The sequence below is a fragment of the Scardinius erythrophthalmus genome, assembly GCF_964197995.2.
Source record: "Scardinius erythrophthalmus genome assembly, chromosome: 4".
Classification (NCBI taxonomy): domain Eukaryota; kingdom Metazoa; phylum Chordata; class Actinopteri; order Cypriniformes; family Leuciscidae; genus Scardinius; species Scardinius erythrophthalmus.
Genome location: NC_138224.1, coordinates 19,425,168 through 19,452,015, shown reverse-complemented (window position 1 = coordinate 19,452,015; position 26,848 = coordinate 19,425,168). Strand labels below are relative to the sequence as shown.

Here is a 26,848-nt window from a genome sequence, read left to right as displayed (position 1 = left end):
GTTAAATAACATATTTCAAATCAGCAACAAAATCTGACATGAATTGCCCCATAACGTTGTTTCTTATGCTCAAATAGCGTTTAAAAAAGTTTATTTTTCAGGCTAGACCAGCCAATACGCATGTGCAGTCCAAAGCCCGAGTCGCGTGTTTCTATGGGAACCGGAGCTGTAGTGACGCAATGACTTTACTAAAGGTGGTTGAGGTTTACAACATTTTCATTTTTGGGTGAACTATCCCTTTAAGAACATGATTTTACGATATTAATTGTTACTTCCAGTATGAGGAAAACAAAAAATGTAGTGGTTTTAAACAGATTTCCCGAAAGCCCTTAATTTATATATCTTTTTTTTTTCTTTTCTTTTTTTTTAGAAATAACATGTTGTATTGATTTATTTCGTTTTCTTTGTTTATTTAAATTGTATTAATACTATTTATGTAGGTTTTGTATTTTATTTGTAAATTGTGTGTATTGTTATTCATTAGCATTACAACATGTTATTAAATATACAGATTTTCAATAAAAAAAAGTTTTTTTTTAAAAAATAACTACTGACCTGTTGTGCAATCAGGAGTAATATTGACTATAAAATACAGTAGCCCAGTAAACAATTTTGTATTGTTGTATAAACTGAATGTTATATTAATATAAATATTATAAGATTTGAGTACTTCAGTCGGATGGATGTATATCCTACTAATTTCATGTTCCCCAATGAGGAATAATAATTAATTTTTAAGTTTAACATGTCAGAAATATCTTACTAAATCTACTTTTATTCTGGCCACAAACAGCATTAGGACCATCTACTTTCTATTCATAACTTTCAAGAAATGGATGTTCGATTCGCAAAAGAATTGTTCTTTGGAATCGGATCCTTTTAATGAATCTGTGAAACTGAATCGCACTTTGCCTTGAAATTGGAAAAATGAATATGTACTATTAATGTGCTACTGTAAATAAAGATGGCCACATTACTAAAACATTTTCCATATTTTGTTGTTGTGGTTGTGAAATGCAAATGTTCTTGTTTGTAAGGAGCACTTTAGGCTTAAATTATAATGTGGTTGAGACCAAACAATGTGTAATCGTATATCTTGAGAAAACCATTATTAAGGTGACATAATCAAACACATCACCTGTTTATTTACGGAGGGAATGAATAACTGAACCTGGTTGCTGAAAAAAAAAACCTTGATCCGTTCAATGAACCGACTCGCTAAATGAATCGGATCTCCCAACGCTCGAACAGTGAGATCGCCTCTAGCGGCGGAGCGTGAAAGTTTTTATTGAACTCTTTGACTGGACTTCGCCGTTCCAGCTTTACAAAAGCGGTGGCAAAAAAAAACATGGAAAGCATGGAACTCATTCCGACTAAATAGAAATACAAAGAGTCTGGATGATCTTTTGAAGATATCGAGTTGTCTTTCCCTCTAACACCAGCAATGGCTCCCACTAGAAGAGAAGAGCTGAATCTGAAGGAACTGTGCTGAATGCAGCTCATTCATGGAGTAAAGAGAGTCGTTTGGGGATCATGAGTACAGGTTAGTTTCCTGGATGAATAAACATCAGCTACTTCTGTTGAACAAGCAGTCTAGGCAGGGACATGTAGGGCAAAATGGTAAGATGTTGCGATATTTAACGGTTTCATTAAAATATTTCCAAGTGTTGCAACCGGTGTAACTTTAACGAAGTCGCAGCTTCAGTGTTCCCGTTCTCTGTGTGTTAGAGGCTAATCTTGTGCTAACGGGACGATTTTCCCAAAAGAAGCACAAGAAGAAATTCCTGGATGAAGAAGGTGAGGAGCAATGTTGTGGTTGTGATATATTTCGGGATGGTTTTTTTTTCACCGCAATGTTTTTAAAAAGGGATGTTTTTATTTTCAGCATTATCCAGTTTTTCCCTCAGGCAGGCTTATATATGGAAGCCGCACTGGATACTTTGATTTGAATCTTTTGTTTCAACTTTGCTTTGTTTCCTTTCCCCGTTCCTTCGGTTACTTATCACACACAGATAACCATTTTGGGCGAGTTTACTTTGTTTCTTTGTTCTCTTCAATCGATATGGACACTGTTGTGGAGGGTATAAGGAAAGAGTCTAAAGAAAAACCCCGTGATTTTCTTTCCACTGCTGTAAGGGACTCTACCGCACAACATCCGCCTGATGACTCCCTCTCGCGTGCTGCTGCTGATGATGAGGATGATGATGATGAGGTGAAAGAAAGACAGCTCGCGAGCTCTGTGATCCGGAGCTCGAGTACTAAAAGCACGGGCCCGCGAGACGCTCCGGACTGAAGCACGAGCTCCGGATCACTGAGCAGAATGAGCGGAGGAGGAGGAGGGCGCCTCTGGGATTAGTCTTGGATTGCTTCCCTTGGAATGGGAAGACCACATTTCCTCAAGAGAGCATCAACAAACCCAAGCGCTTTTTTTTTCCTCTTCCGAAAGCGCTAAGTGAATTCAGTGAAGTCAATTCAATTATTGTCCTTTTCTAATTATGACATAAAAGAGAGGTCGGAAATCAAAACTATATTAACTTCCAGTGGTAACCATAGTTTCCTGTAATACTCATAATTTAAAATAGGATTTACTTCAAACCATGTAAAATCTCCACAGTCTTTCTGTTACTTATTTTTTTTATGTCTGTAACAAAGTGACAATAATTGTAGTAACTGGATTTGTATGAAATGAAGGCGTTTACTATACACTGATACACCTGAGAAAGAATATACCCTACACCTGCCATTAGTTTTGAGCATAGTAACATTTCCACTTTTTGCCTGTAACTGAATAATTCATATAGATTATTTTATATTAGAAACTAAATGGAAATATACAGTACCGGTCAAAGTTTTGAAACATTATTATTTTAATTTTTTTGAAAGAAGTCTTATGCTCATCAAGCCTGCATTTATTTGATCAAAATACAGAAGAATATTGTAAAATATTATTAATATTTAAAATAATGGTTTTCTTTTTTTATATACTTATTTCGTTGATGCAAAGGCGAATTTTCAGCATCATTGCTCCAGTCTTAAGTGTCACATGATCCTTCAGAAATCATTCTAATATGCTGATTTATTATCAATGCTGGAAACTGTAGTGCTGATTAATATTTTTTTGGAACCTGTGATACTTTTTTCAGGATTCATTGATAAATAAAAAGTTTGAAAGAACAGCATTTATTCAAAATAGAAATAATTTCTAACAATATAAATCTTTACCATCACTTTTTATCAGTTTAACACATCCTTGCTGAATTAAAGTATTAATTTCTAAAAAAAAAAAAAAAGCTTACTGACCCCAAACAGTTGAACGATAGTGTATATTGTTACAAAATATTTCTATTTTAAATAAATGCTGTTCTTTTTCAAACTTTTTATTCATCAAAGAATCCTGAAAAAAATGTATCGCAGGTTTTTTTTTAGAAATATTCAGCACGACTGTTTCCAACATTGATGATAATTCAGCATATTAGAATGATGAAGGATCATGTGACACTGAAGACTGGAATAATTATGCTAAAACTTCAGCTTTGCATCACAGAAATAAACAATAACCATTATTTTAAATTGTAATAATATTTCACAATATTACTGTTTTTGTATTCTGTATTTTTGGTCAAATAAATGTAGGCTTGATGAGCATAAGAGACTTCTTTCAAAAACATTTAAAATATTTATGTTTCCAAACTTTTGACCGGTTCTGTGTAAATACAAATATTTAAAATGAAATCTTTGTCCTCACAGACATTAAAGATTCATTGTAAAAATACAGCTCCTTTATAAAGTTTTTTCACAACAATGTCCATATCTGATACTGTTTACATTTTATAAATAGGGCAATATCAAAGCCATCCTTATCCTTCTATAATTTCACCTGCAATTAAGTTAAGGTTGCCCTAATAATGTTTATTTGCTGTTTTATAACTGGGATTGTTGAATGCTCATCAACATAAAAACATAGGTGAGTACCTCTAAAAGTGTTAAAAAAACAATGTCTTGGTACATAATCTCTTATATTTTCCGGTCTCTAGACTGTTTTGGTTCACAAGAGTCAGGGAATTTTTTGAAAGGTCTGAAATCTCAGTGATAATCTACTATGATGATCTAACGCTCATGAAAGTATGATGAAGCCACTGTCTAGAATGCTGTACAAGAATATGCTATTCAGCATTATTGACACTGATAACGAAATCTTGACATGATAATGACACACATTGGACCTTCATTTACAAGATTTCTCACAATTCTAAACGCTAGGTTTCAATCTTGACCTCAGTCGTGACCCATTGTGTTCAGCTGTGTGTCTGTGGTATGCAAGTCTATTCAATGAATTCATGTAGTCCCCCCTCTTCCTTCTCTGTGTGAGTTTATGTAGGAATGAAGAAACCGCCGGTTGCCCCCAAACCCAAGCTGGTTCAGTCGCAGAAACCATCGCCTCCCCCTATCGCCCCAAAACCAGAGATCCTGCTGCCGTCACCCTCACCCACTGCGCACAAGAGAGGAAAACCTGCCGTCGCCCCCAAACCAAGCCTGCCCAAAGCCCCTCAGAAACCTCTCCAGCCAAGACAAGATCCCTGCAAGACCCAGCATCCCCCTGTCTCCAAAAATGGGGGTCCTGCTCTACTACCCTCACACCTGTTACATTACATCATACCACCCTGCACTCAAGGTCATCACTTAGGTAACAGCAAATCAGAGGATTCTAAGGAAATATGTGGAACAGCAGAGGTAGGTGTTTTCAAAGAGGGCGACAGCCCAAAAGAACAGTTGTTTTACAATGACACATGGGAACATGCATCCCAATCTGAACGGGAACAAATGCGTGCTCCCACAGACTCATCCCACACTTCCACAGAGGCACAGGAAGAAACAAACTCTTCCACAGTAGAAAAGGACCAGACAGGTACACAAATACAAATTTCTGCCCAGAAACCAAGTCACAGTCCTACAGAACCCATACAGGAACGATCTGTCGAGGAGAAACAAACCGGGAACTCTATTTTTGGCTCTTGCGTGAGTGACAATGTTGGTTACCCTGCACCTCCCAGCAAGCCTCTCCCTGTACCCCATCCACGACGCCCTCGGAGGGCACTTGTTAGGCAGAATGTTGTGGAAATTGCACCTTCAGACATTCAAGCACCTACGGAGACTTCTGAACACATTCAGACAGACAAATTACTAGAAAACCCCGAAAACACTTCAACCAGTCACGCCTACACTGACACACCTCTAAATTTATGTTCCCCTAAAGAGAACGCGGAAAACACAGACACTGGCTCCTCAACCAACACTGATTCTTTGCACAATGTAGACTCTTTTCACAGTGCACATACTGAAGACATGCTTCCTGATCTAGAATCCACCCATTATTCGGTTCCAACAAATGGCGTAACTCTAGCTTCCATGAACACAGCTGCAGAGGAGGAGGGGTCACAACCTCCAGCTCCACCACCTCGACAGAAATCCCTCCTACAAATGGTTGATTCCTTGTGCAAGGCCTCAACATCAGTGGACAGCTTGCTTTTGCATTGCCACTCAGATCTTCAAGATTCCTTGGTTAGTAGTAAAGATGAGGAGGTGCAAAGCAATGATGATGAAGATGATGATGGAGTATATGGAGATTTTGCTCGATACCCAATAACGCGGAGTCTTCCTAAACAGATTAAGCTCAGCTGTGGCTCGCAAGTTGCAGCTTTAAGCAAGCCATCTTTGGATGGGGAGGAAAGGTCACCGAAAGTCATGCCTAAAAAGCCCCAACGAAACAGTCTTCCCGCATCTGTTGTGTTGCGGAAGCAAAACACGTGTCCGGTAACGCACACCCCCCCTCCGCTTCCTAACTCCAGTCCTCCCGTATTCAGAGAACTCCCGGCACCTCCTCCGGAGAAACCTTCATGGCGAGTCGCCCTGCCTAGCATCCCTCTCTTCAGTAAAAACCAGCCGACTCGCAGTAACAGCCAACCACAGGCTGGAGGTATGGGAGCTGTTTTCGTCAAACAGAGGGCAAAGTCGTTTTCCTCTGCTGATCTTCAGCGAGTGGACGCTGGATCCGAATCATCCGAGCCACTGGTGCGATCTGAGCAAACGCGACGTAGCTTGCGGAAACTTCTAGAGCTGCGCGTGTGTGCACGGTTGCTTCCGAAGTTGCTTCGCGGTGGACAGTCCCTGGATTGCACTCGTACTGATGCGGAATACGAGGATCATAAAGCCACGGGCACTACTCAGGTCACCCCTGGTGGTGATGAGGAAGAAGCTCAAGGCGACAGTGAGCCTGACTGTGGGGTGGAATACGAGAATGTCCCGTTATACGAGGAGATTCCAGAGTACATGAACCTGCCCTGGGTCTATTCCAACCAGGATGCAGACACAGGAGTGTATGAAGTGCAGGAACCATGTGATGTGAACAGGTCAGTTTGTGCATGCATATACATTTATTTAAAGGACATAATAATTTATCAAGAAATGTTGATGTTTAAGACCAAGTCAGTGTTTGGATGGTTTGCATAGTTTATTTGCTATAACTACACCATTACATTAGTTGGTAAAGGGGCCATTCACAAGTTGCATCTTTTATGCGCTCAAGTTCGTTATTTTAAATGTAGACTTGCGACGAGAAATTGCTATCGCAAATCTCATATTTTCTAGACACGTCTATGAAGGAAAGAAGGAGAAAGCGGTGCAGTGTTTTAGACGCGAGGTGCGAACGACCTCTCCAACTACATAGATCAACCAGCTATGTTTTAGGATTTCTAATCAGCCTCTAGAATATCTGAAAGTAGTAGAATATCCGAAAACGTTCTTAGTGGAATGGCTTAAAAATTACAGTGTATATTCACATTGGACCTTTCCTGATCAAATGCCTACAACATATTAAAGGCCTGTTCACATTAAGATAACTATAACGCTAACTATATTAGCGTCCACACCAACGATTGAGAACATTCTGTTTATTGTGAGCACATACTGCAGTTATGACGTTTGACGCTATAAATGGTTAAGCTCTTTAAAGCCGATGGATTCTGATTGGCTGTGAATGTCATTATTGTTATAGATGTTATGTTGTAGACTTTTCTATTCTCATAGAATTAGTTTGATTTTTAAAGCAATATAGTTATCGATATGGTTATCATCTGGGTGTGAATGGGCCTTAAGACTCATATATACATAGAGTCATTCCAAAATTAGAAAATCTGGATCACATAACATGCTGCATTTTGGTAAGCTGGAGCTTTGCCAGTTTCAGCTGTTGTGATTTGTTAAAACCTACTTAGCAACAAGTATATATATTTTAATGTGCACTGTGTTGGTTTGGTCTGTGTGGTCATGGAAGTGTGTGTGTGTGAGAGGGTTACAGTCCACTCTTTGAGTCCAGGTTGGGCTGTTTTCCTGTGGGTTATTTTCAGTGGCCAGAGCAGGAAATGTCTGTAGAGGAGAGAGCTGAGCCACTGGAAAATAACCTTTCCCTCTCTCTCTCTCTCTCTCTCTCTCTCTCTCGCTCTCTCTCTCTCTCTCTCTCTCTCTATTTCTCCCACACTCTTTTCTCTCATTCTCAGAATTTTTAATTGAGATCTTCTGGCTCACAGTCATGCTTTGTCATTGCAACATTTCCAACACAGTAGCAAAAATGTCAGTAAAACGTGAATCATCTTATTCTGATTGCAAATATACCAACTGCTGACTGTTACTGACCGCATTATAAAGCATCAGAGCACATGGCTAACATTTCTCAGCAGTAAGTGCTTTTGTAATAAAGTTTTTTTTAGTGTTGTAGAAGAATTCATGCGCAAGCACAGTTTATTTTTGTCTACAAAACTAATTTCAAGAATATCATAAGCCACTGTAAAAAAGTTGCTGTAATTAGTTATAACAACTTAAAATTTGTTGATAACTTAAATATCCAACTTAAGTAAACTTAATATTTTAAGTCAAGCACAAACACATATTTTTTAAGTTGAAACAACACATTGTCTTATTCTAATGTTGAATTTTAAGTTATAATCACAGCAATCATTGTTTACAGTGTACAGTAGATCAAAAAATTATTTAAAGAAGATAAGAAACATAAATTCCAAACTTTTTACTTGTAGTGTGTTTATTGTGATGACTGTAGACTTCGTAAACACATTTTTGACCTCCACCACACATTGGCTTGTCAGTGATGAGGTCTCAGTGCTGGTGAAAACTTACGGCATTTGCTAAATCCGCAGTTGGTTTCCAGATGCACAGGACGTTGAATCAAGTTTGTGGTCGTATGTTTTGAGTTGTCAGCAAGTTGTTACCAACAAATATTTTACAGTCATGTGGGCTAAAGCCCTTGATCGCAGTAGTAATACATTATCATCTTTGATCTCTCAGTACAAAAACTTTGCTGTGCACACAACAACAGAATACACTTTGGACTTAAATTCGTAACTTTGTAACTTAAATCCCAAGTGTTTTTGCTTACAAAAATTACGCTACCGTTCAAAAGATTTGCAAGAATGCATTTGTTTGATCCAAAATACAGCAAAACAGTAATATTGGGGATATCTTTTTCAGAAATCATTCTTATATGATGATTTGCTGCTCAAGAAATGTTGAATTAGAAACAGGAGGGGATTTTTTTTTTTAATTGTAAGAAATTAAAGTGTTTGTTCACCCAAAAATGACATTTCAGTCATTAATCATTCACCCTCATGTCGTTCCAAACCTGCAAGACCTTTGTTTATCTTCAGAGCACAAATTAAGATATTTTTGATTAAATCCGAGAGCCTTCTGACCCCTTCATAGACAGCAATGATATAACTACTTTCAAGGCCTAGAAAGGTAGTAAAGACATCGTTAAAATAGTCCATGTGACTACAGTGGTTCAACCTTAATGTTATGAAGCGACGAGAATACTTTTTATGCGCAAAAAAAAAAAAAAAATAACGACTTTATTTAACAATTTCTTCTCTTCCCTGTCAGTCTCTGATGCTGATTTATATACACTTGCACATGTAGCATACTACTTCCTTGTTTCTGCATACTGTTTCAGATTTTTTTTAAATATTATGTAGCATACAGTGTATACTGCACAGTATAAACTAGGCACTATGCTAGTATTACATTCGGAAAACAGGCATTTTCTCTTCAACTGTGGGATTTGAACTATCAGTGGACTTGATTGGTTAATGGGAGTCAGGCAGAAGCACTTGAAACCTGTGTGTGTGTGTGTGTGTGTGTGTCTGTCTGTCTGTCTGTCTGTCTGTCTGTCTGTCTGTCTGTCTGTCTGTCTGTCTGTCTGTCTATTAGCTATAGTTTTGGAACAAAATGGAGCAAAATGAAAACCTACAAAACCTTCTTTTGGAGACATTCAGGGACATCCTAAATTGAACAAAAAGCTATTTATTTATTTATTTGAAGGTGAAGAGTTTTGGTTAGTTGGTAATAATTATAATGAGTTCTATATGGAAAAACAATAATCAATCCTTATTTAGATGATTAAGAATATGTTTAGGTTGTGTGAGCCATCATCACTGTGGTAAAAGTCAATAATTAATTCAGTGATGTTCAGATTCCGCACATTCCAGCTTCTGAATTTGAGGGCCCTTAATAGATAGTTAAACTCCAATTTTAGATAACATTCACATTTCACAGTAATTTCCCAGGCACGACAGAAACTCCAAACTCCTGTCTCTCTCTGTGTGTGTGTGTGTGTGTGTGTGTGTGTGTGTGTGTGTGTGGTTGTGCATTTGAGGGTTTGTGTGTGTGTGTGTGTGTGTGTGTGTGTGTGTGTGTGTGTGTGTGTGTGTGTGTGTGTGTGTGTGTGTGTGTGTGTGTGTGTGTGTGTGTGTGTGTGTGTGTGTGTGTGTCTTTGCAGAGTGAGTTTATATAAGCTGTAAACAAGAGCAGCTCTGTCCTGCCACAGGAGAAAGAATGAGAGCGAGAGGAACCAGAAAGAGGGCAGAAAGTGTGTGAATGCATCAGCATGTGTGAGAGTTTGCTTGAGCTTTCTGATGCTTCACCCAAAAATTAAAATATTTTTTTTTCTCGCTCTCATATCACTTAAAAAGAATATATTTATTATAATAAGAAACGTTTCTTCACCACCAAATCATCATGTTAGAATGACTTCTAAAAGGTCATGTGACACTGAAGTAATTGCTGCTGGAAATTCAGCTACATTTTGAAATGTATTACAACAGAAACCAGTTAATTTAAATTGTAATAATATTTCACAGTATTGGTGTTTTTACTGTATGTTTCTTATCAAATAAATGTAGCCTTAGTGAGATTAAGAGACTACTTTCAAAAACATTAAAACACCTTAATGTTTCCAAACTTTTAACCACTAGTGTTAGTATGAGAAACAGACTGAAATTTAAATTCTTATTCAATGAAAATCCAGCTGCAAATAGCAAATTTAATTTGCATCCTTCCTGTGCATATTTAAACTTTACAAATGAGGTTGTGTCATGGTAGGTACATGCAAAAATCACATATTTATAATATATATATATATATATATAATTTTATTTTTCATTTTATTTATTTTCATTTAGTATTATTATTATTGCACATGTTTTTGAAGAAATTACAGAAATTACTGCCTGTCAATATAAAGGAAACTAGGTTGAAAATGAATGTTACACTAGTTTGAATTTTAAATGCGTGTGTATTTTTGTGTGTGAATACATGTTTGATGGTATGTACTTTGGACTGAACTTGTTTGACAGCAGATGTTCTGTGAGTGGTGATCTATCAGAGGATGGATTGAGCTCCAACGAGGACGATGGTAACAGCTCCGACTCTAGTAAGGAAGACATGAGCCAATCAAAAGATAAAGAGGTACGCACAAAACAACATCACAACAATCAGATGGATTACATTTTACATTGTCATTCTGAACTTTTTTGAAGTTTTAGTGGAATGGACTTTCACAGGGGCAGAAATCTCTCAGGTTTTACTCTAAAATAAGATGAAAGAAAGTTTTTGGAACGACGCGAGTAATTAATGACAGAACTTTCATTTTTGGGTGAACGAACCCTTTAAATACATTGAGAATGTTGTTATTTCCATTTGAAGAGAAAAACTTTAAAAGAATGAGCTCCAAATCATTGATTTGGGAAGGTTTGTCCAGCAGACTTTCTGTCTGAAAATAATCCAGAGAGACCCCCAAACAGGGGGTGCTTTCAGTCAAACGTTGCCCTTGTGTTTAGACAGACCCTGATCCAAATAAAGACTGCAGCCTCTCACTAGCCCAAAACAACACACACAAACACACACTCACATTTATTTTGTTTTGCTATGAGGCTGTTTGTTGTTGGTAATCATGGTTGGATGTAGCGACTATGCAAGTATGACACTTCAGATTTTACCATAGATTTTTAAATGGCCTAATATTCTAACAGCATTTTAACTTTTGTGTCATTAGGAGGTAGAGCGAGCAAAGAGGAACAAGGTGGTCCACATCGCAATGGAGATAATGAGCTCCGAGAAAGTGTAAGTACAGGCATTTTATTATGACACGCCTTCCATGAAAAATTATTTTAATGCTTTTCATATTTAATAGTTTGTAAATATTTAGGGGGGGATTTATATTTTGATTCATTGTGTTTGTCTTTGCAGATTTGTGGATGTTCTGAAGTTACTTCACATCGTAAGTCACCGCTGTTTTCACTGGCTCCAGATTTGAATCAGAGCAATAATTATTTTATGCAGAAAGTGTCCAATTTTATAAATTTTTTCACATGAATGTGTTCTCGAATAGTTTTTGATTCTCACAGTTACAGTAGGATCATAGAGGGAAACACGCACACAGACACATTTGTCTGTTTATTTTTGGATTTTAATGAGTAGCTGTGTGCAAGTGTATTTAAATACGTGCAAGACTACATTCTAAACTGACCATCGACGTTGAAATGTTCTGGGTTCAATACAAGTTGACAGCATAATGTTGATTGCCACAAAAACAATTTGACTCGTCCCTTAAGCAAAAATGTCGCATAAACTGTAATGCATCTACGATAGACATCTTTGGGGCAAGGCATTTTAAAGGCTGTTCAAAACTGTTGCTGTTAAAAGGTTAAAAGCAGAAATGTGAAGCTCATGGTTGTCTAAATCGCACGTGATTGCAATGGTCGGAGTTTGCGCATGTAAATAGTCATTTGTGGATAGTAACACCATGTTTCTTTCTGGTATTCTTGCATGGTTCATGAATCATGTGAATTACTGTTTATTAATGTTGATCTCAACGTAATGGCAATTGTAGGTGCATTGGTCAATACATTGGTCACTGCACTTCAAGCCCGACATTAATGTTAGAAATGTAATATTGAACGCAGTGAATTTGTTACATTTGAGGTGCTTTAAATGGAATAACAGGGAAAAACTTCAGTGTGCTTAAAGTAGACTGTTAGCAAGTGTGCTAAAGCACAGAATGCTGCAACACACAGTCCTTTCTAAAATATGTATGTTGATTTCCACCACTAAATAAAAATTTAAAAAGTTAATAAATAATAATAAATAAATAAAATAATAAATAATTGCAATTTTTATTTTATTTAATTTATCTCACATATCAGATTTTTTTCTCGCAATTGCATGATAAAAAGATTGCGAGAAAAAGTCAGAATTACGAGATAAAAACTCGCAATTGCCAGAAAAAAAAAATTTGGAATTGTGAGACATAAACTTGCAATTGTGAGAAAAAAAAAACAGAATTGCGAGATTCAAATTTGCAATTTCCAAAAAAAGTCAGAATTGCAAGATTTAAACTTGCAATTTCCAAAAAAAGTCAGAATTGCGAGATTTAAACTTGCAATTTCCAAAAAAAGTCAGAATTGCGAGATTTAAACTTGCAATTGCCAAAAAAGTCAGAATTGCGAGATATAAACTTGCAATTGGCAAAAAAAATCTGAATTGAATGATATAAACTCACAATTGCCAAAAAAAAGTCAGAATTGCGAGATATAAACTTGCAATTTTCAAAAAAAATCTGAATTGCAAGATATAAACTCACAACTGTGAGGAAAAAAAGGTCAGAATTGCAAGAAAACAATTTGAATTGCGAGATACATTTATTAATATTTTGAATCATTTTTTAATGTCCTGTTTTAGTTTATTCAAGTTTTAGTGATTTTGTTGCTTGCTTTTTTCATTTTTATTGTGTAGGTTTATTTTTTATTTCAAGTTTAAATTTTTTGCAATTTTAGTACTTCAGCGTATTTTAATTCAGTTAGTTGCCAAGTTAACACGTCTAATAAAGTTTTTCATCTAATATTTATATTTTATTTCAGAATTATTTCAATTAACGAAAAATATTTGAATTAGTTTTAGCAAACAATAAAAATGTGTCATACTTTGTCCCGTTTAAAGCATCATCTCTAAGAAAAAAATCTAGTCGACCTCAATGGTTAACTAGTTATTGAACTGTGGTGCATCCTGACCCTTCAGATTGATGTAAGGAATTAGAGAAAAAGTCAGAGAAAGAGTGGCAGGAAAGAGACTGCGGAGGAAAGACTAGAGGAAGAGCTTGTCCAGAGAGACTGGGGTAAAGGAATAAGAGATCAACGGACAGAGAGAGTTTTCGGAAAGTAATTACACCCACCCTCCCTTTAACCCACTTGTTTGGCCGTGACCCTAAACAGCTGTCCTAAAGACACGTGTGTGTGTGTGCGTGTGTGTGTGTGCGTGTGTGTGTGTGCGTGTGTGTGTGTGTGTGTGTGTGTGTGTGTGTGTGTGTGTGTTTGTGAGAGAAAATGTACTCTCTACTTCCTGTTACAGCTGTAGATGGACTGTGCTGTGAGTTTATGCGCTTCAGTTTGTTTGTTTTTACTCTGTGTTTGAAAATGTCGTTGAGTGCTAGTTTATGGCACTGTTAATTTGAGCTGATTATACCATGAAAGATATATCCAAAATTTTGGTCTAGCAAATAAAGTCATTGTTTGAATTCACGGATGTTAGCGTGTGTCTTTTGCTATTACTCATCTTGGTTAGCTCTCTTTGTTTTGTTGCCGTAGCCTGAAATTTTGGCAGTAGCTTACATCTCCATTTCTGTGTCAGGATTTCCGGGACGCAGTTGCCAAAGCGACTCGTGCGAGCGGGAAGCCGTTGGTGGAGGAGAAAGTGTTGAATCAAATCTTGTACTATCTGCCCCAACTCTACGAACTTAATAAAGACCTGCTGAAAGAGCTGGAAGAGAGAGTGGCCCACTGGTAACACACACACACACACCATATGAAAGTTAAATATATTGCAAATGAGTTTCATATAATTTTTGTGTTGGAATAGCATGTATGTTTCATGGCTAGCAGCAGCAGAGAGAGTTCAAATAAGGATGCAAAAGAATGAGAGCATTTAGTAGCTGGAGAGAGTATAACTTCTATATAAATAAAAACGCGTATTCCCTAAACTTGTCAATCTATCAATGCTTAATACTGAACATTTTGTTTTTGGGAATCTCTCACACCTGCAGGTCTGATCATCAGAGGTTGGCTGACATCTTTGTTCAGAAGGGTCCGTATCTGAAGATGTATTCCACTTACATACGAGAGTTTGACCGTAACGTGGCTCTGCTGGACGAACAGTGTCGCAAAAATCCTCCTTTTGCAAGCGTTGTTCGTCAGTTTGAGGTAGGAGTGTGTGTGCGTGTTTCTTTATAAGACCAAATGATCGTCCACATGATGAAAAGTGATTAATATAGAGAATAACATCTTATACATCATAAACTTCATATTAGTATATGTGAGGGGGCAAACTCCTCAAGATGGGTGGTGACCATGACATATACTAATGTGCCACAAACAGGACTTTAATATCACCAACCATTCCCATGTTATTACGGTGTATCCATATAAATGGCCCACCCTGTATTTTTCTCGAACTGGGGAAGCCATTTTTTTTTTACAAATACATTCGGTAATGCTTTCATTCTTTCATCCTCAGACGAGTCCTCGCTGTGCTAGTCTTGCTTTGAAGCATTACCTGCTAAAACCGGTGCAGCGGATACCTCAATACCAGCTCCTGCTCACAGGTACACACACTCACACCTACACACCATGGTATTAAGATGCGTTCTGGTCAATCCAATCACAAGTTGGACGATGCTAAATACAGGTGTAAACAGGCTCTAAAACGTTTTGAGCTTGTCCATTTTCAACCACTTCCAGAGGTAGTTGAAAACACATTCGGTCCAGATTGCTTTCGTAGTGTAAACGTTCATGTGGTCGAAAGCATCCAAGCAGCTGCAAAAGACCGCTTACTCTCCGCCTACTGACCTGATGCGTAAACATTATGGGAAGCGCTAACCAGACGGGATTTAAACTTTGTCGGCTAAAGACCCAAGTTTGGTTTGAAGTTGAAAAACTTACCAAGCACAATGTTCTCTCACCATTCCTGATTTCTAACACTCACAGCATTCGCTGTGGTCTTGCTGCTATCAGAGTAAAAATGAAAGCTGATCCACTCCGTATGTTTTTCCATGGGCGTTCATATGTAAACAGCTTGAGCTTAAAGATTTGAAAAAGCCCATACATTTACCCACCCATAGACCCTCCCCTCGAATACATCAGGACAGAAGTAGTTGAAAGTGTACAAAAGAGATTAAACACCAGGTGTAAACGGGAATGTGTCTCCCTCGTCTTCTTGTGATCCAAACGACCAAAACACATTTTAATACCAGGTTTAAACAAACTTATGATTAAAGGTGGTATCAGTGATTTCAGGGCCAAAAATATTTTTATCACATTCATCTAATCTTTCCTAACGATCCGCTAGCTGCCCGCCCCATAAGCATGCCGTCAAAAAAACGCGTCTCTGTAGGCAGCCTAGGCTCTGAGATCTGCACACAAAAACAAATGGTTTAGCCAAACACTTAAAACCAAAACAAATAGTGTTCCAACCAGTGATGCGCGGGTCAATGTATAAACAACCCGCACCCGACCGACGTTTTAAACTAACCCGCCCGCAACTCGGACCGCAAAAAAAGAAAAAGAAAATATTGTACCCGACCCGCTTCCTGACCCGCATTTTTTAAAAGTAGTAAATGCTCATCGTTGCGTCGTTGGGAAAAAAAAAGTATAGGCCTATAGCCTAGGCTATTCTTATTTTGTCAAGAATTATAAAAAATCGTCAATAAGCTCATAATTTGTAAATAGTCTAAATGTTAGTTTTAACAACAATTTTAAAAAGCTGGCTATGTCTATGTAGCCTACCTCCGTCTAATTATTTTTTTTTCTAGTCGACTAGTAGTTTTTAATTTGAACCATTCGTGGACAAATCACCCCTTTAATTTATTAGCCTACTTAAATAGGCTATAGCCTATGGATAATAAGCGTTATGACCGCACGCATAAAGCTTGCCACAAAGAACCGGTTAAAGTAATGATTATGAATGTGTCTAAATTAGCAAGGAGACATTTAATTGTTTAGTAATAAACTGGTGTTTTCTGTGTCGCTGCAAAGATGAAGTTGACAATTCGGACTCGCCATGAACGCCAGAGAGAAATGCACATTTCATTTGGATTAGCCTACATAATCAGAGAGTAGGCTATAGCCTATTTATTTTGGTTTGAATATTTTTGTTTAAAAGTAGACAATTGATTGATAAAACATTGATCAAAATTAAGATACAATTTATACAAAACGAAAATCTTTTAAAAATAGTTTTAAATAAAACAAAACGTCGTCAAAATCATGTTTTACCAAAAACAGCGCCGTTGCTAGGAGGGCGCCAGCGCCTCTGCCTCGCAAGTGGATGATGATAGCCCTGAAGACGCCTAGCAATGATAGCCTATACATTAGTGGTAGTATACCTTTAGTTAAGTTATACCTTAAGAGTCTTCGTAGCGCGCTAATAGACAATATTTTCGGAAAATGCAGCCCAGGTATGATGCGTATGATGTGTAATGGAGATTCCAAAGCGCTCTTCTTTGGTCAGAACCACGGAGAGCGATCGCGGATAGGTCCGTCCTATACACCGAAACTTTTAACAATGCAACTAAATATTTAAAGAGCATCAAGCTATTATAATCTATATTATGTATACGCACGCACAGATAATAACAGCTATATTAGTCAATATTTTTTTAATTAAGTTAAGCAGTGATTGGATAACGTTTTTTATTTTTTTTATTTAACGTTTTTAATTTATTAAATTATTAATTTCAAACGACCCGACCGACCGCGACCCGAATATCATTAAAAATATTTTTGGATGACTCGTAACCGCGGGTGACCGCGGGTGACCGCAGGCACCCGCTCATTTTGGATCAACCCGCGCATCACTGGTTCCAACCAATCACCGACAGGGGGAGGGTGTTGTGAGGTTTTGTGCTCGTGCACGGCTGCACGCGAAGTCAGAGCTGAAGAAAAAGCTGGCTCAAAACCTCACAACACCCTCCCCCTGTCGGTGATTGGTTGGAACACTATTTGTTTTGGTTTTGAGTGTTTGGCTAAACCATTTGTTTTTGTGTGCAGATCTCAGAGCCTAGGCTGCCTACAGAGACGCGTTTTTTTGACGGCATACTTATGGGGCGGGCAGCTAGCGGATCGTTAGGAAAGATTAGATGAATGTGATACAAATATTTTTGGGCCTGAAATCACTGATACCACCTTTAAACTTAAAATTAAGATAATGAAGTAATTTAAGGAATACAGCCAATCTCTCTGACCAATTTAGAATTTTTGTTTTCATGTCTCTTTCAGATTATTTGAAGAATCTTCCTGAGGATTCATCCGACTACAAAGACACAAAAAGTAAGAGCATACCATTTTCCCTGGAAATGAAACAGGGACTCATGATGGTGCTAAGGTGGCTCTTTTTGAAAATGACCAGGGGCCAGTAAATAAATAAAATAAAATGAATTGGTAAAATTTGCAGTAACCAACAAATCAATTCAAATAAAAACGTCTTTCAGAAATAAAAACTTTCAGTTGACACAAACCCTATAAAACAGTTTTTTTTTTAAAGTTCTGAGTTGTAAAAAATGACATGATCTGGGGCTTTTATACAGTATCTGCCATTGTAAAGACTGCACAAAAAATCAAGTTCACTATAATGAATCTGTAAATTGAAAAATCTGTCAAGCTTTTGACTTTATGTGAGATTTTTGCTGCAAAATGAAACTTATTCTCTTAAATACTTTGTTTGATTTACCCAGCTGCTCTTAGTGTGGTGAAAGAAGTGGCAAACCACGCGAACGACATCATGAAGCAAGGGGTAACGCAACAAACACACAGCCACGCATTATGACCTCATGAATATGAATGACGTCTAACACGCATCTTGTTTATTCAGGATAACTTTCAGAAACTGATGCAGGTTCAGTACAGTCTGAATGGTCATCATGAAATCGTCCAACCTGGCAGGGTAAGATACTCAAGTACCCATGATTCATTGTGTCTGAGCAGTGCCTGAAGTCTCTGTGTTGGTAAACTAACGTACTGTTCTTGTTTCATACGCAGGTTTTCTTAAAGGAAGGCACTCTGATGAAACTCTCCAGGAAAGTTATGCAGCCCAGAATGTTCTTCCTGGTGAGAAACTATGGTCAAGTTAAGGCTAAATACTATTAAAATGTTGATTATAAAATAGGCAGCGTTGTTTTAGTATCATTTATGTACCATTATAGTTTTTATTAATATTTCTAATTTAGATTTTGTGTTTTCATTAATTTTTTTTGTCATTTTCTTGTCTTAAAAAAAAAATTGGATCAGTTTTATTTTATTTTTATTTTTCCAGTTTGTTATTTTAGTGTTTCAACTTCCTTCAGTTAGTTAAAAATGTATATTTCCATCTATGAAATCTGATTTGTACATTAGAGGTAGTAAAACTAAAAAAACAAAAACCACAACAGTGACCGCACACCAATAGATTACATTAATACGGTCTTTTACAATACACGAAATTGCTACATAAGACAGGAAACTGCGGATGGTGTAACCACCATTAGTAAATTGTCTTTCTTTCTCAACAGTTTAATGATATTCTGCTGTACACAACACCCGTTCAGTCTGGCCAGTATAAAGTCAACAGCATGCTCTCTCTGGCCGGCATGAAGGTCAGATATCCACTGTCATAATACTTTTTCACACACACACACACACACACACACACTGACAGGAGATGTAACGCATATGTGTGTCTCACGTCTTTAATAGGTGAGCAAACCAAGTCAGGAGGCCTATCAGAATGAGTTAAACATTGAGAGTGTGGAACGCTCCTTTATACTGTCTGCCAAGTAAGAAACACACACACAAACACACACACATGTATGATTTATCTGCTGGGTCTACATGAAGGAAATATCGGTTGTGGAATGAATAATTGTACATGATAATCATCTTTTGATCATTAGTGAAATAAAATGGATTCCTGGAAGCTGTTTTTAATTAAATTGAAATAACTAACTGTAATTGACATTTGCAGTTCAGCCACAGAAAGAGACGAATGGCTTGAAGCCATCGCTAAAGCAATAGATGACTACACCAGAAAGAAGATTTCTTTCTTTTCCAGTCGAAGCCAAGAGGTGGGTGCACTTAAGTGTGTGTGTGTGTGTGTGTGTGTGTGAGTAATTCGGGTATTCCCTATGTTGTGGCGACCAAATGTTCCCACAAGGATAGTAAAACCTGAAATTTTGTGTTGTGGGGACAACATTTCGTTCTCCATGAGGAAAACCGCGTATAAATCATACGAAAAATGTTTTCTATAAGGTTTAGGATAGAATGTAAGGATTATTCATAAAAAATCATTGTCTATGGAGAGTCCTCGTAAACACAAATAACAAACTGTGTGTGTGTTTCATCAAATGTACAGGGTCTTCATTGACTTGATGTGTGTACACTGCAAAAAAGTGATTTTTGTCTCGTTTTATTTAAACATTCCTTAAACATACTTTTATTTGAGAAGGAAAAGTCATAGATAAAACAAAAAGCAGTATCTGCCAATGGGGCAAGAAAAAAAATAGTTTTCCCTTTGAATCACATTTATTTCTTCTTACCCTTTTGCAGATACTGATTCTTGTTAAGATTAAATTCACCTAATTAAAGTATACATTTTAATCCTAATTCAAAAAACAAGACAAGTCTCAAGTAAATGTATTTTGATTTAAGAATGTTTAGATATTTGTACTAGAAAACAAGCTGAATAAGAATATAATTTTTATTATTATTATTATTATTTTAAGTATGGTGCCAGTTTAATGCTTTAACAAATGTCAGAAAAGACATAATAATAAAAGAATGCAGCAGAACTATTCATACCAAGTCTAATGCAAAATTCTGATAATTCTTTTTTTTTTTTTTTTTCTTACATAACTTGATTAAATTGTTCATTCAAACAATAGGCTTTATGCCCAGCTCCACTACTTCCTGAACTTCAGCCAGCTCCTTTGTTTCCTGTCTGCCATTATTGGACAAACTGATTAATCCAGGTGTGCCTGACCTCAGTAACAATAATCAGACACACCTGGATTAATCAGTTTGTCCAATAATGGCAGACAGGAAACAAAGGAGCTGGCTGAAGTTCAGGAAGTAGTGGAGCTGGGCATAAAGCCTATTAAAATATTGACCTTTCCGTAACATAAAAGTATGAAATATTCACAAGCAATGCACAAGGCTGAATCTGAAGTTTTATCATTTTATGAAAAAAGTTTGTATACCCAATTATATTAAAATGCAACTTGGCGTTTAACAATATTAATGTCATAAGATATTCAGAAAAAGTGTACTTAAAACTATTCACACCATCCAATATCGAAATTCTAAAAAACAACTCTGGAAAAAGTAAATAAATTATTTGGCATTCATACCTATTTAAAAAAAATCTTAATTTTTTCCAAATAAAAAAAGCGGCTGATTTCTATGGAAGCTTGTTTCCGCCACAGAATAAAACATTGCGACTTTTTATCTCACAATTGCGAGTTTACATCTCGCAATTCTGACTTTATTTCTCAGAATTTCGAGATATAAAGTCAGAAATGCGTGAATTAAAGTCCGAATTGCGAGATATAAAGTCAGAATTGCGAGATATAAAGTCAGAATTGCGAGATATAAAGTCGCAATTGCGTGTTATAAAGTCAGAATTATGACTTTTCTTCTCGCAATTGCGACTTTATATCACGCAATTCTGACTTTATATCTCAGAATTCTGACTTTATATCACATAATTGCGAGTTTATATCTCGCAATTCTGACATCTTTTCTCACAATTGTGAGATATAAAGTCCAATTTTAAGGAAAAAAAAGACGGACTTTTTTTTTCTTTTTTTTACCTCAGAATAGTTTGTATCTCACAATTCTGACTTTATAACCAGCAATTGCGACTTTATATCATGCAATTCTGACTTTATATCTCGCAATTGCGACTTTATTTCTCAGAATTGCGACTATATTTCTCACAGTTCTGACTTCATATCTCGCAATTCTGAGAAAAAAAGTCACAATTCTGACTTTATATATCGCAATTGTGAGAAAAAAAAGTCAGAAATGTGAGATAAAAAGTCGCTATTATTATTATTTATTTATTATTCAGTGGCGGAAACAAGCTTCCATAGATTTCAGACACGTTGTGAAGGAGCTCATTGAGATTTTATCGTATGTGTTTTGTGTCTCAAACTTGTGTAAAAATACTTTGTCTCATGCGTCTGTGGTTTTTCTGTGTGTGTGTAGTTGGAGGGAATCTCTGATGACGGTCTACCGCTGGGCTCTAAAGCTCCTATCTGGATTCCAGATTTGAGAACGACCATGTGTATGATCTGCACGTGCGAGTTCACACTCACCTGGAGACGCCACCACTGCCGTGCCTGCGGAAAGGTTCGAAATACAAAAAAAATGTAAGCTTTGTTTCCTTTTAGTGAACAAATAGGTCTGACTGATATCGGTTTGTTGTGGCAACAGGTGGTGTGTCAGGCATGTTCGTCCAATAAATTCTACCTGGAATACCTGAAGAATCAGCTGGCGCGAGTGTGCGACCACTGCTATATCAAACTACAGCACAAGGGTACGAGATTTCTGCGGTCTACCAACCAACCACTTCTCTACTAGAAGTGTTGTTTATTGAATATTCTTGTTTTTAGCGTTGTTTGCTCATGCTTGACTCGGAGTATTAAACGTGTGTGGTTGCACAGCCAAATCCCACATATTTTTTCTAATGTGCTGTTTTGCTTTTGTCTCTTAGGGGACCAATCCAATGTTACTGCTTCCCCTAGTGGGCGGAGTTCAACATTTGCTTTTTCTAGAAGACAGAAAAGGATTCCTTCTGCCCTCAAAGAGGTGACCTGAAGTTGTACATTATTACCCTTAAAGGTGCTCTAAGCGATGTTGGGTGACGTCACTTCTTGTTGACGTTCGGAGTATTGTCAAACAAAACGGAGGCTGGCTCGACCCTCCCTCCTCCTCATCCCGTCCCCTCCCCCTCCCTTCTGTGCTTTTCCAATGTAAATTCAGGACTTCGAGCATTCCTTCTCCTTTTTCCCTATTCTTTGCTATTTGTTCATCGGAACGTCGTCTCTTTGGTCGTGTGTCGGCCATATCAAAATTCAAGAGAATATAATTCTAACGTTAGTCGTTATTAGGACATCTCTCTTCTATCTAACTTCCCTCTTCATGCTTCTCTCTCCTCCACTCCCCTCACACCCCCCTTCATGTGCACGCGCACTAACCCCCCAAACCCTCACCCCCAAATCATTCTTGTCGGTTATTGGCTGGAACACTGTTTGTTATGTTTCGTGGCCAAGGCTGGGCCAGTTTGTTTTTCTTGCCGTTTGTGGAGCCTGGGGTGTCTACAGAGACCATGTTTTTTACAGTGTGTTCAGGGGACAGGCAGCTAGCGGATAGTGAGGAGATGTTTGCTGTATGTGACAAAAAAATGTTTGGCCTAAAAAACCCGTGACATCGCTTAGAGCACCTTTAATGCACTGATACTGAGAATTTATCTGTCACTGTAGTGAAGGCTTCGTTTTTTTTTACCACAAAGCTGATGTCATATTAAAATATCTCACTCACAGGTGTCTGCCAGCACTGAGAACTCCTCCATGAGTGGATATCTGCACAGATCCAAAGGCCACAAGAAACCGTGGAAGAGACTGTGGTTTGTCATCGAGAACAAAGTCCTCTACACTTACGCCGCTAGTGAAGTATGCTGCCTTTATTTTTGTTATAACTTTTAGCCAGTGTTGAGAAAGCTTTATCAAACTGTTATCAAAAAGCAGATAACTATATTGAAGCTATGTAAAAGGACATAATAAGGAAATTGTTGGGAAAGCTACTTTGAAACTGTCGTTGACCAAGCTACTAACAAAAAGTAGCTAGATATATTGAAACTGTTTAAAGGAACACGCCGACTTTTTGGGACTTTAGCTTATTCACCGTATCCCCCAGAGTTAGATAAGTCCGTACATACCCTTTTCATCTCCGTGCGTGCCATAACTCTGTCTGACGCACCCACCGCTAGCCTAGCTTAGCACAAAGACTGGAGGTAAACGGCTCCAGCTAGCATACTACTCCCAATAAGTGACAAAATAACGCCAACATTTTCCTATTTACATGTTGTGATTTGTATAGTGTGTACAACAGTGTGTAAAAATAACAAGGTCACATGAAACACAGCCATCTTCTAACCGTATACATACTGGGAACTATATTCTCAGAAGGCGAAGCACTGCTACTTCTGCGGAGTGATTTGCTCGCAGCACCTGAGAAGCCACGTGGTGAGGAGCAGAGAGTTCGCTCAGAGTTGGAGTAATTCACTCCGCAGAAGTAGCAGTGCTTCGTCTTCTGAGAATATAGTTCCCAGTATGTATACGGTTAGAAGATGGCTGTGTCTCATGTGACCTTGTTATTTGTACACACTTTGACTATACAAATCACAACATGTAAATAGGAAAATGTTGACGTTATTTTGTCACTTATTGGGAGCAGTAGGCTAGATGGAGCCGTTTACCTCCAGTCTTTGTGCTAAGCTAGGCTAGCGGTGGGTGCGTCAGACAGAGTTACGGCACACATGGAGGTGAAAAGGGTATGTATGGATTATCTAACTCTGGGGGATACGGTGAATAAGCTAAAGTCCCAAAAAGTCGGCGTGTTCCTTTTAAATGGCACTTTTTTAATTTATTTAACCATTATCAGATGCTATAATTTAGTTTGAACAATGAGTAGTGATGGGTGATTTCAAAACACTGCTTCATGAAGCTTGTGGTTCAGTGGTTCGGAGCGTGTATCAAACTGCCAAAGTCACATGATTTCAGTAAACAAAGCTTCGTTACGTCATAACTGTTTCGAAACATTTAACTGTGTACAATCAGCATAGACGGTTTTGAGATGCCATTTGTATGACTTTTTGGTAAAGTTACAGGACTATTTGTTGGGAAAAAGTTGCTAGTTCTTGGAATTTTCTTCTTTTGCAACACTGAAAACTGTAATTACGTCAATTATTCCCCTTTTTTTTTCACGGTGTCATGAGAATGTGCAGATGCGTATGTCATAATAAAAGCTGTCATGTGACGATGATTGCGTTGTTTTCAGGATGTTGCGGCATTGGAGAGTCAGCCACTGCTGGGCTTTTTCCTCCGAGAAGAGAAGACGGGACCGGCTCAAAAAATGCAGTTTAAACTGTACCATAAAAACACACTCTACTACATCTTCAGAGCCGAGGATATCCCCACTGCTCAGAGGTACTGCAGAAAAATACTTCATGCACTTGTTTAGAGTTTGTTCTGTCAATCGTTGATTCAAACTAAATCTGTGCTGCTTTTTCAGATGGATTGAAGCGTTTCAAGAGGCCATGATCCTTTGACTGGTCTGGGTTGGATTAAATCGAATAAATCAATGTCGTTGGTCTGGGTCTCTCCACTGTATTACACAGGCAGTGCGTCTGAGGATGCACAAATCGAAACCCAGTTTGACGCAAAGGATGCTGGTAGATGTAGTTTATGCATTAATCTATCTTAAGCACCATAATGAAGGTAAAACAAGTGGCCAGTTTAATCAGACCGCATCCATTGTACTTCAAAAATGTGAGGTATTAATCCATGAGTTTATTCTTAATGTATTTTTTAGCAAACACTGCCTCTCTGTAAAAACTCCTTCGCATAAAACCAGCCCACAGAGCGTTCAGGGTCAAAATGACCGGTCATGAGCTCTACATACAGAAGTTTGCAAGTACTCCTGACCATGACGTGTCGTTTACCTATGAATCCGAATTCTTGCCAACGTTGGAACGCTAGATATTTTTAAACAGTCCATTATGATGTCATAGGGACAGTTTGAATCTAATTGCAGCTATTACATGTTGCCTGATGAAGGTTTAAAAATTTGGACTCTAGTGTGATTCATAGTCAAGTCTGAATGTGCATGAGCAAGTATGATGCAAGGAATGTCTGATGCCAGGTCGCATCTTTGGCTCGATCATGTGGTGCAGTCTGGCATGGTGCATTATGGGAGATTTTGTTATTCAACTGTGAAAGCTGGGAAATGAAGGCTTAAAAAGTTACTGGGCCCTAATTGTGAAGCACAAACAGAGTGACTTTATTTATGAATTGTACGTAGAACCAGTGTTTTTACAACTGATTTGCGCACAAATGGTTTTATGAACGATTGATGCATTGAACGTGACCATTTACAGAACGTTTTTTACAAGCATTTTAGACATTACATGCGACGGTTTACCCAAGCATGGTTTTACAAACAATTAGTTAATTACCTGCAACAATTTACATAAGAATGATGCACACATTGAATGTAACTATACTTTTTTTCAAGAACGTAGTAATTTTCACAATCAATTGTGTTACATATGACATTTTCAAAAGATTCGTTCATGAATGTGAGCATTTACGCAAGAACGTGTTTTAAAAGATTGACGCATTGCATGCAACAGTTTATGTATGCACTTTTTTTTTTTTACAAACAATTTGTGCATTATATGCGACAATTTGTGTAAGAATGAAGTTACAAAAAATTCCCGTATTTCCCGAAGAGGTCCTTCGTTATTTGATTTTTTTTTCAGTTAGCCTGTTACAGTTACAAAAATGTTTTTAATAATCTTAAACTATTTTGTAAAAAGTAGGCATTTTGACTGATGTTTTAAACATACTGGACTGAACTGGAAGTGTACATATTTTGTAAATGGTAATATAATGCAGGCGTATTTAAAATAGTTCAGGATGTTTAATGGCCTCAATGAATTATGGGTAGTAAAGACAGTGCTAGGCTGGCTAACTCAGCACTGTTTTAACGTACTATATAAGACATTTATAGCACACCGGCTGTGAATACAGAGAAAAATAAAACTAGTGCTCTTATCAGGGAAAGATATATAACACACACATTAAATACTCTAATGCACCTTGTTCAGGACGCTTTGACAATGGTTATAACATTATTATATTCTCTACAGTTTTCACTAAAGTCCTCCGTCAGCTCCAAGCACAGCAAGCCACTGATCTTTCACCGTTTGAAGGGTAACAGGTCCAAGAAATGGATTTTATTTGTTTGATATCGATCTTATTTCTGTTTTGAATGTTTACATTTTGTAAGATTGCTTTGATTTTGGGAAACAGATACACCACTGTTATTGTTGTTGTTTTTTCCACTTTTAAGAAAAATATAATTGCTATTCCTGATGCTTCTGGTCATCTTGGCACTAATTCACTGTTGTATCCCAAAGTTCTGAGGATCTCCAGAAGGTTTTACATCCTGAAGTAATCTGTTAATATCTTAAGGATTTCAAGGGAGTAGGCTATGTCCCAACATAAATGTAAAGTGCAGATAATTTTTTAATAAATAATGTAATGTAACGAGATAACGTGTGCATCTCTGGTTAAACTTTGTTTCATAATGACTGGTTATGCTTTTTAATGTACTGGTGTACATTACACACTTTTTACAATTAT

General features: G+C 37.4%; 1 protein-coding gene across 3 annotated transcripts; it reads left to right on the top strand.

Moving 5' to 3' along the window:
* The first annotated feature begins 1,275 nt into the window (after positions 1-1,275).
* fgd6 (FYVE, RhoGEF and PH domain containing 6) lies at positions 1,276-26,758 on the top strand. Of its 3 annotated transcripts, none has more exons than XM_081364096.1 (21): positions 1,276-1,543; positions 4,379-6,407; positions 10,701-10,809; positions 11,396-11,463; positions 11,590-11,620; positions 14,026-14,177; positions 14,438-14,594; positions 14,908-14,995; positions 17,667-17,717; positions 18,122-18,180; positions 18,259-18,330; positions 18,426-18,494; positions 18,935-19,018; positions 19,119-19,198; positions 19,387-19,486; positions 21,627-21,770; positions 21,855-21,957; positions 22,135-22,229; positions 22,964-23,092; positions 24,480-24,628; positions 24,714-26,758. In XM_081364096.1, exons 1-21 carry the CDS (start codon positions 1,534-1,536, stop codon positions 24,748-24,750), a joined length of 3,816 nt encoding a protein of 1,271 aa, XP_081220222.1. In that variant the 5' UTR covers positions 1,276-1,533; the 3' UTR covers positions 24,751-26,758. The 3 variants fall into 3 exon arrangements, with proteins under 3 accessions (XP_081220222.1, XP_081220221.1, XP_081220223.1); XM_081364095.1 differs by having other exon boundaries at positions 1,314-1,543; positions 10,698-10,809; XM_081364097.1 differs by lacking the exon at positions 1,276-1,543 and adding an exon at positions 2,415-2,452 and having other exon boundaries at positions 10,698-10,809.
* Positions 26,759-26,848: the final 90 nt, after the last annotated feature.

What these genes read in the sequence shown, in the direction of transcription:
- fgd6 (XM_081364095.1), top strand. An exon ending in ATACCAGCTCCTGCTCACAG is followed by an intron (nt 14,996 to 17,666) that starts GTACACACACTC and finishes TGTCTCTTTCAG; the next exon opens with ATTATTTGAAGAATCTTCCT. An exon ending in TCTCTCTGGCCGGCATGAAG is followed by an intron (nt 19,019 to 19,118) that starts GTCAGATATCCA and finishes CGTCTTTAATAG; the next exon opens with GTGAGCAAACCAAGTCAGGA.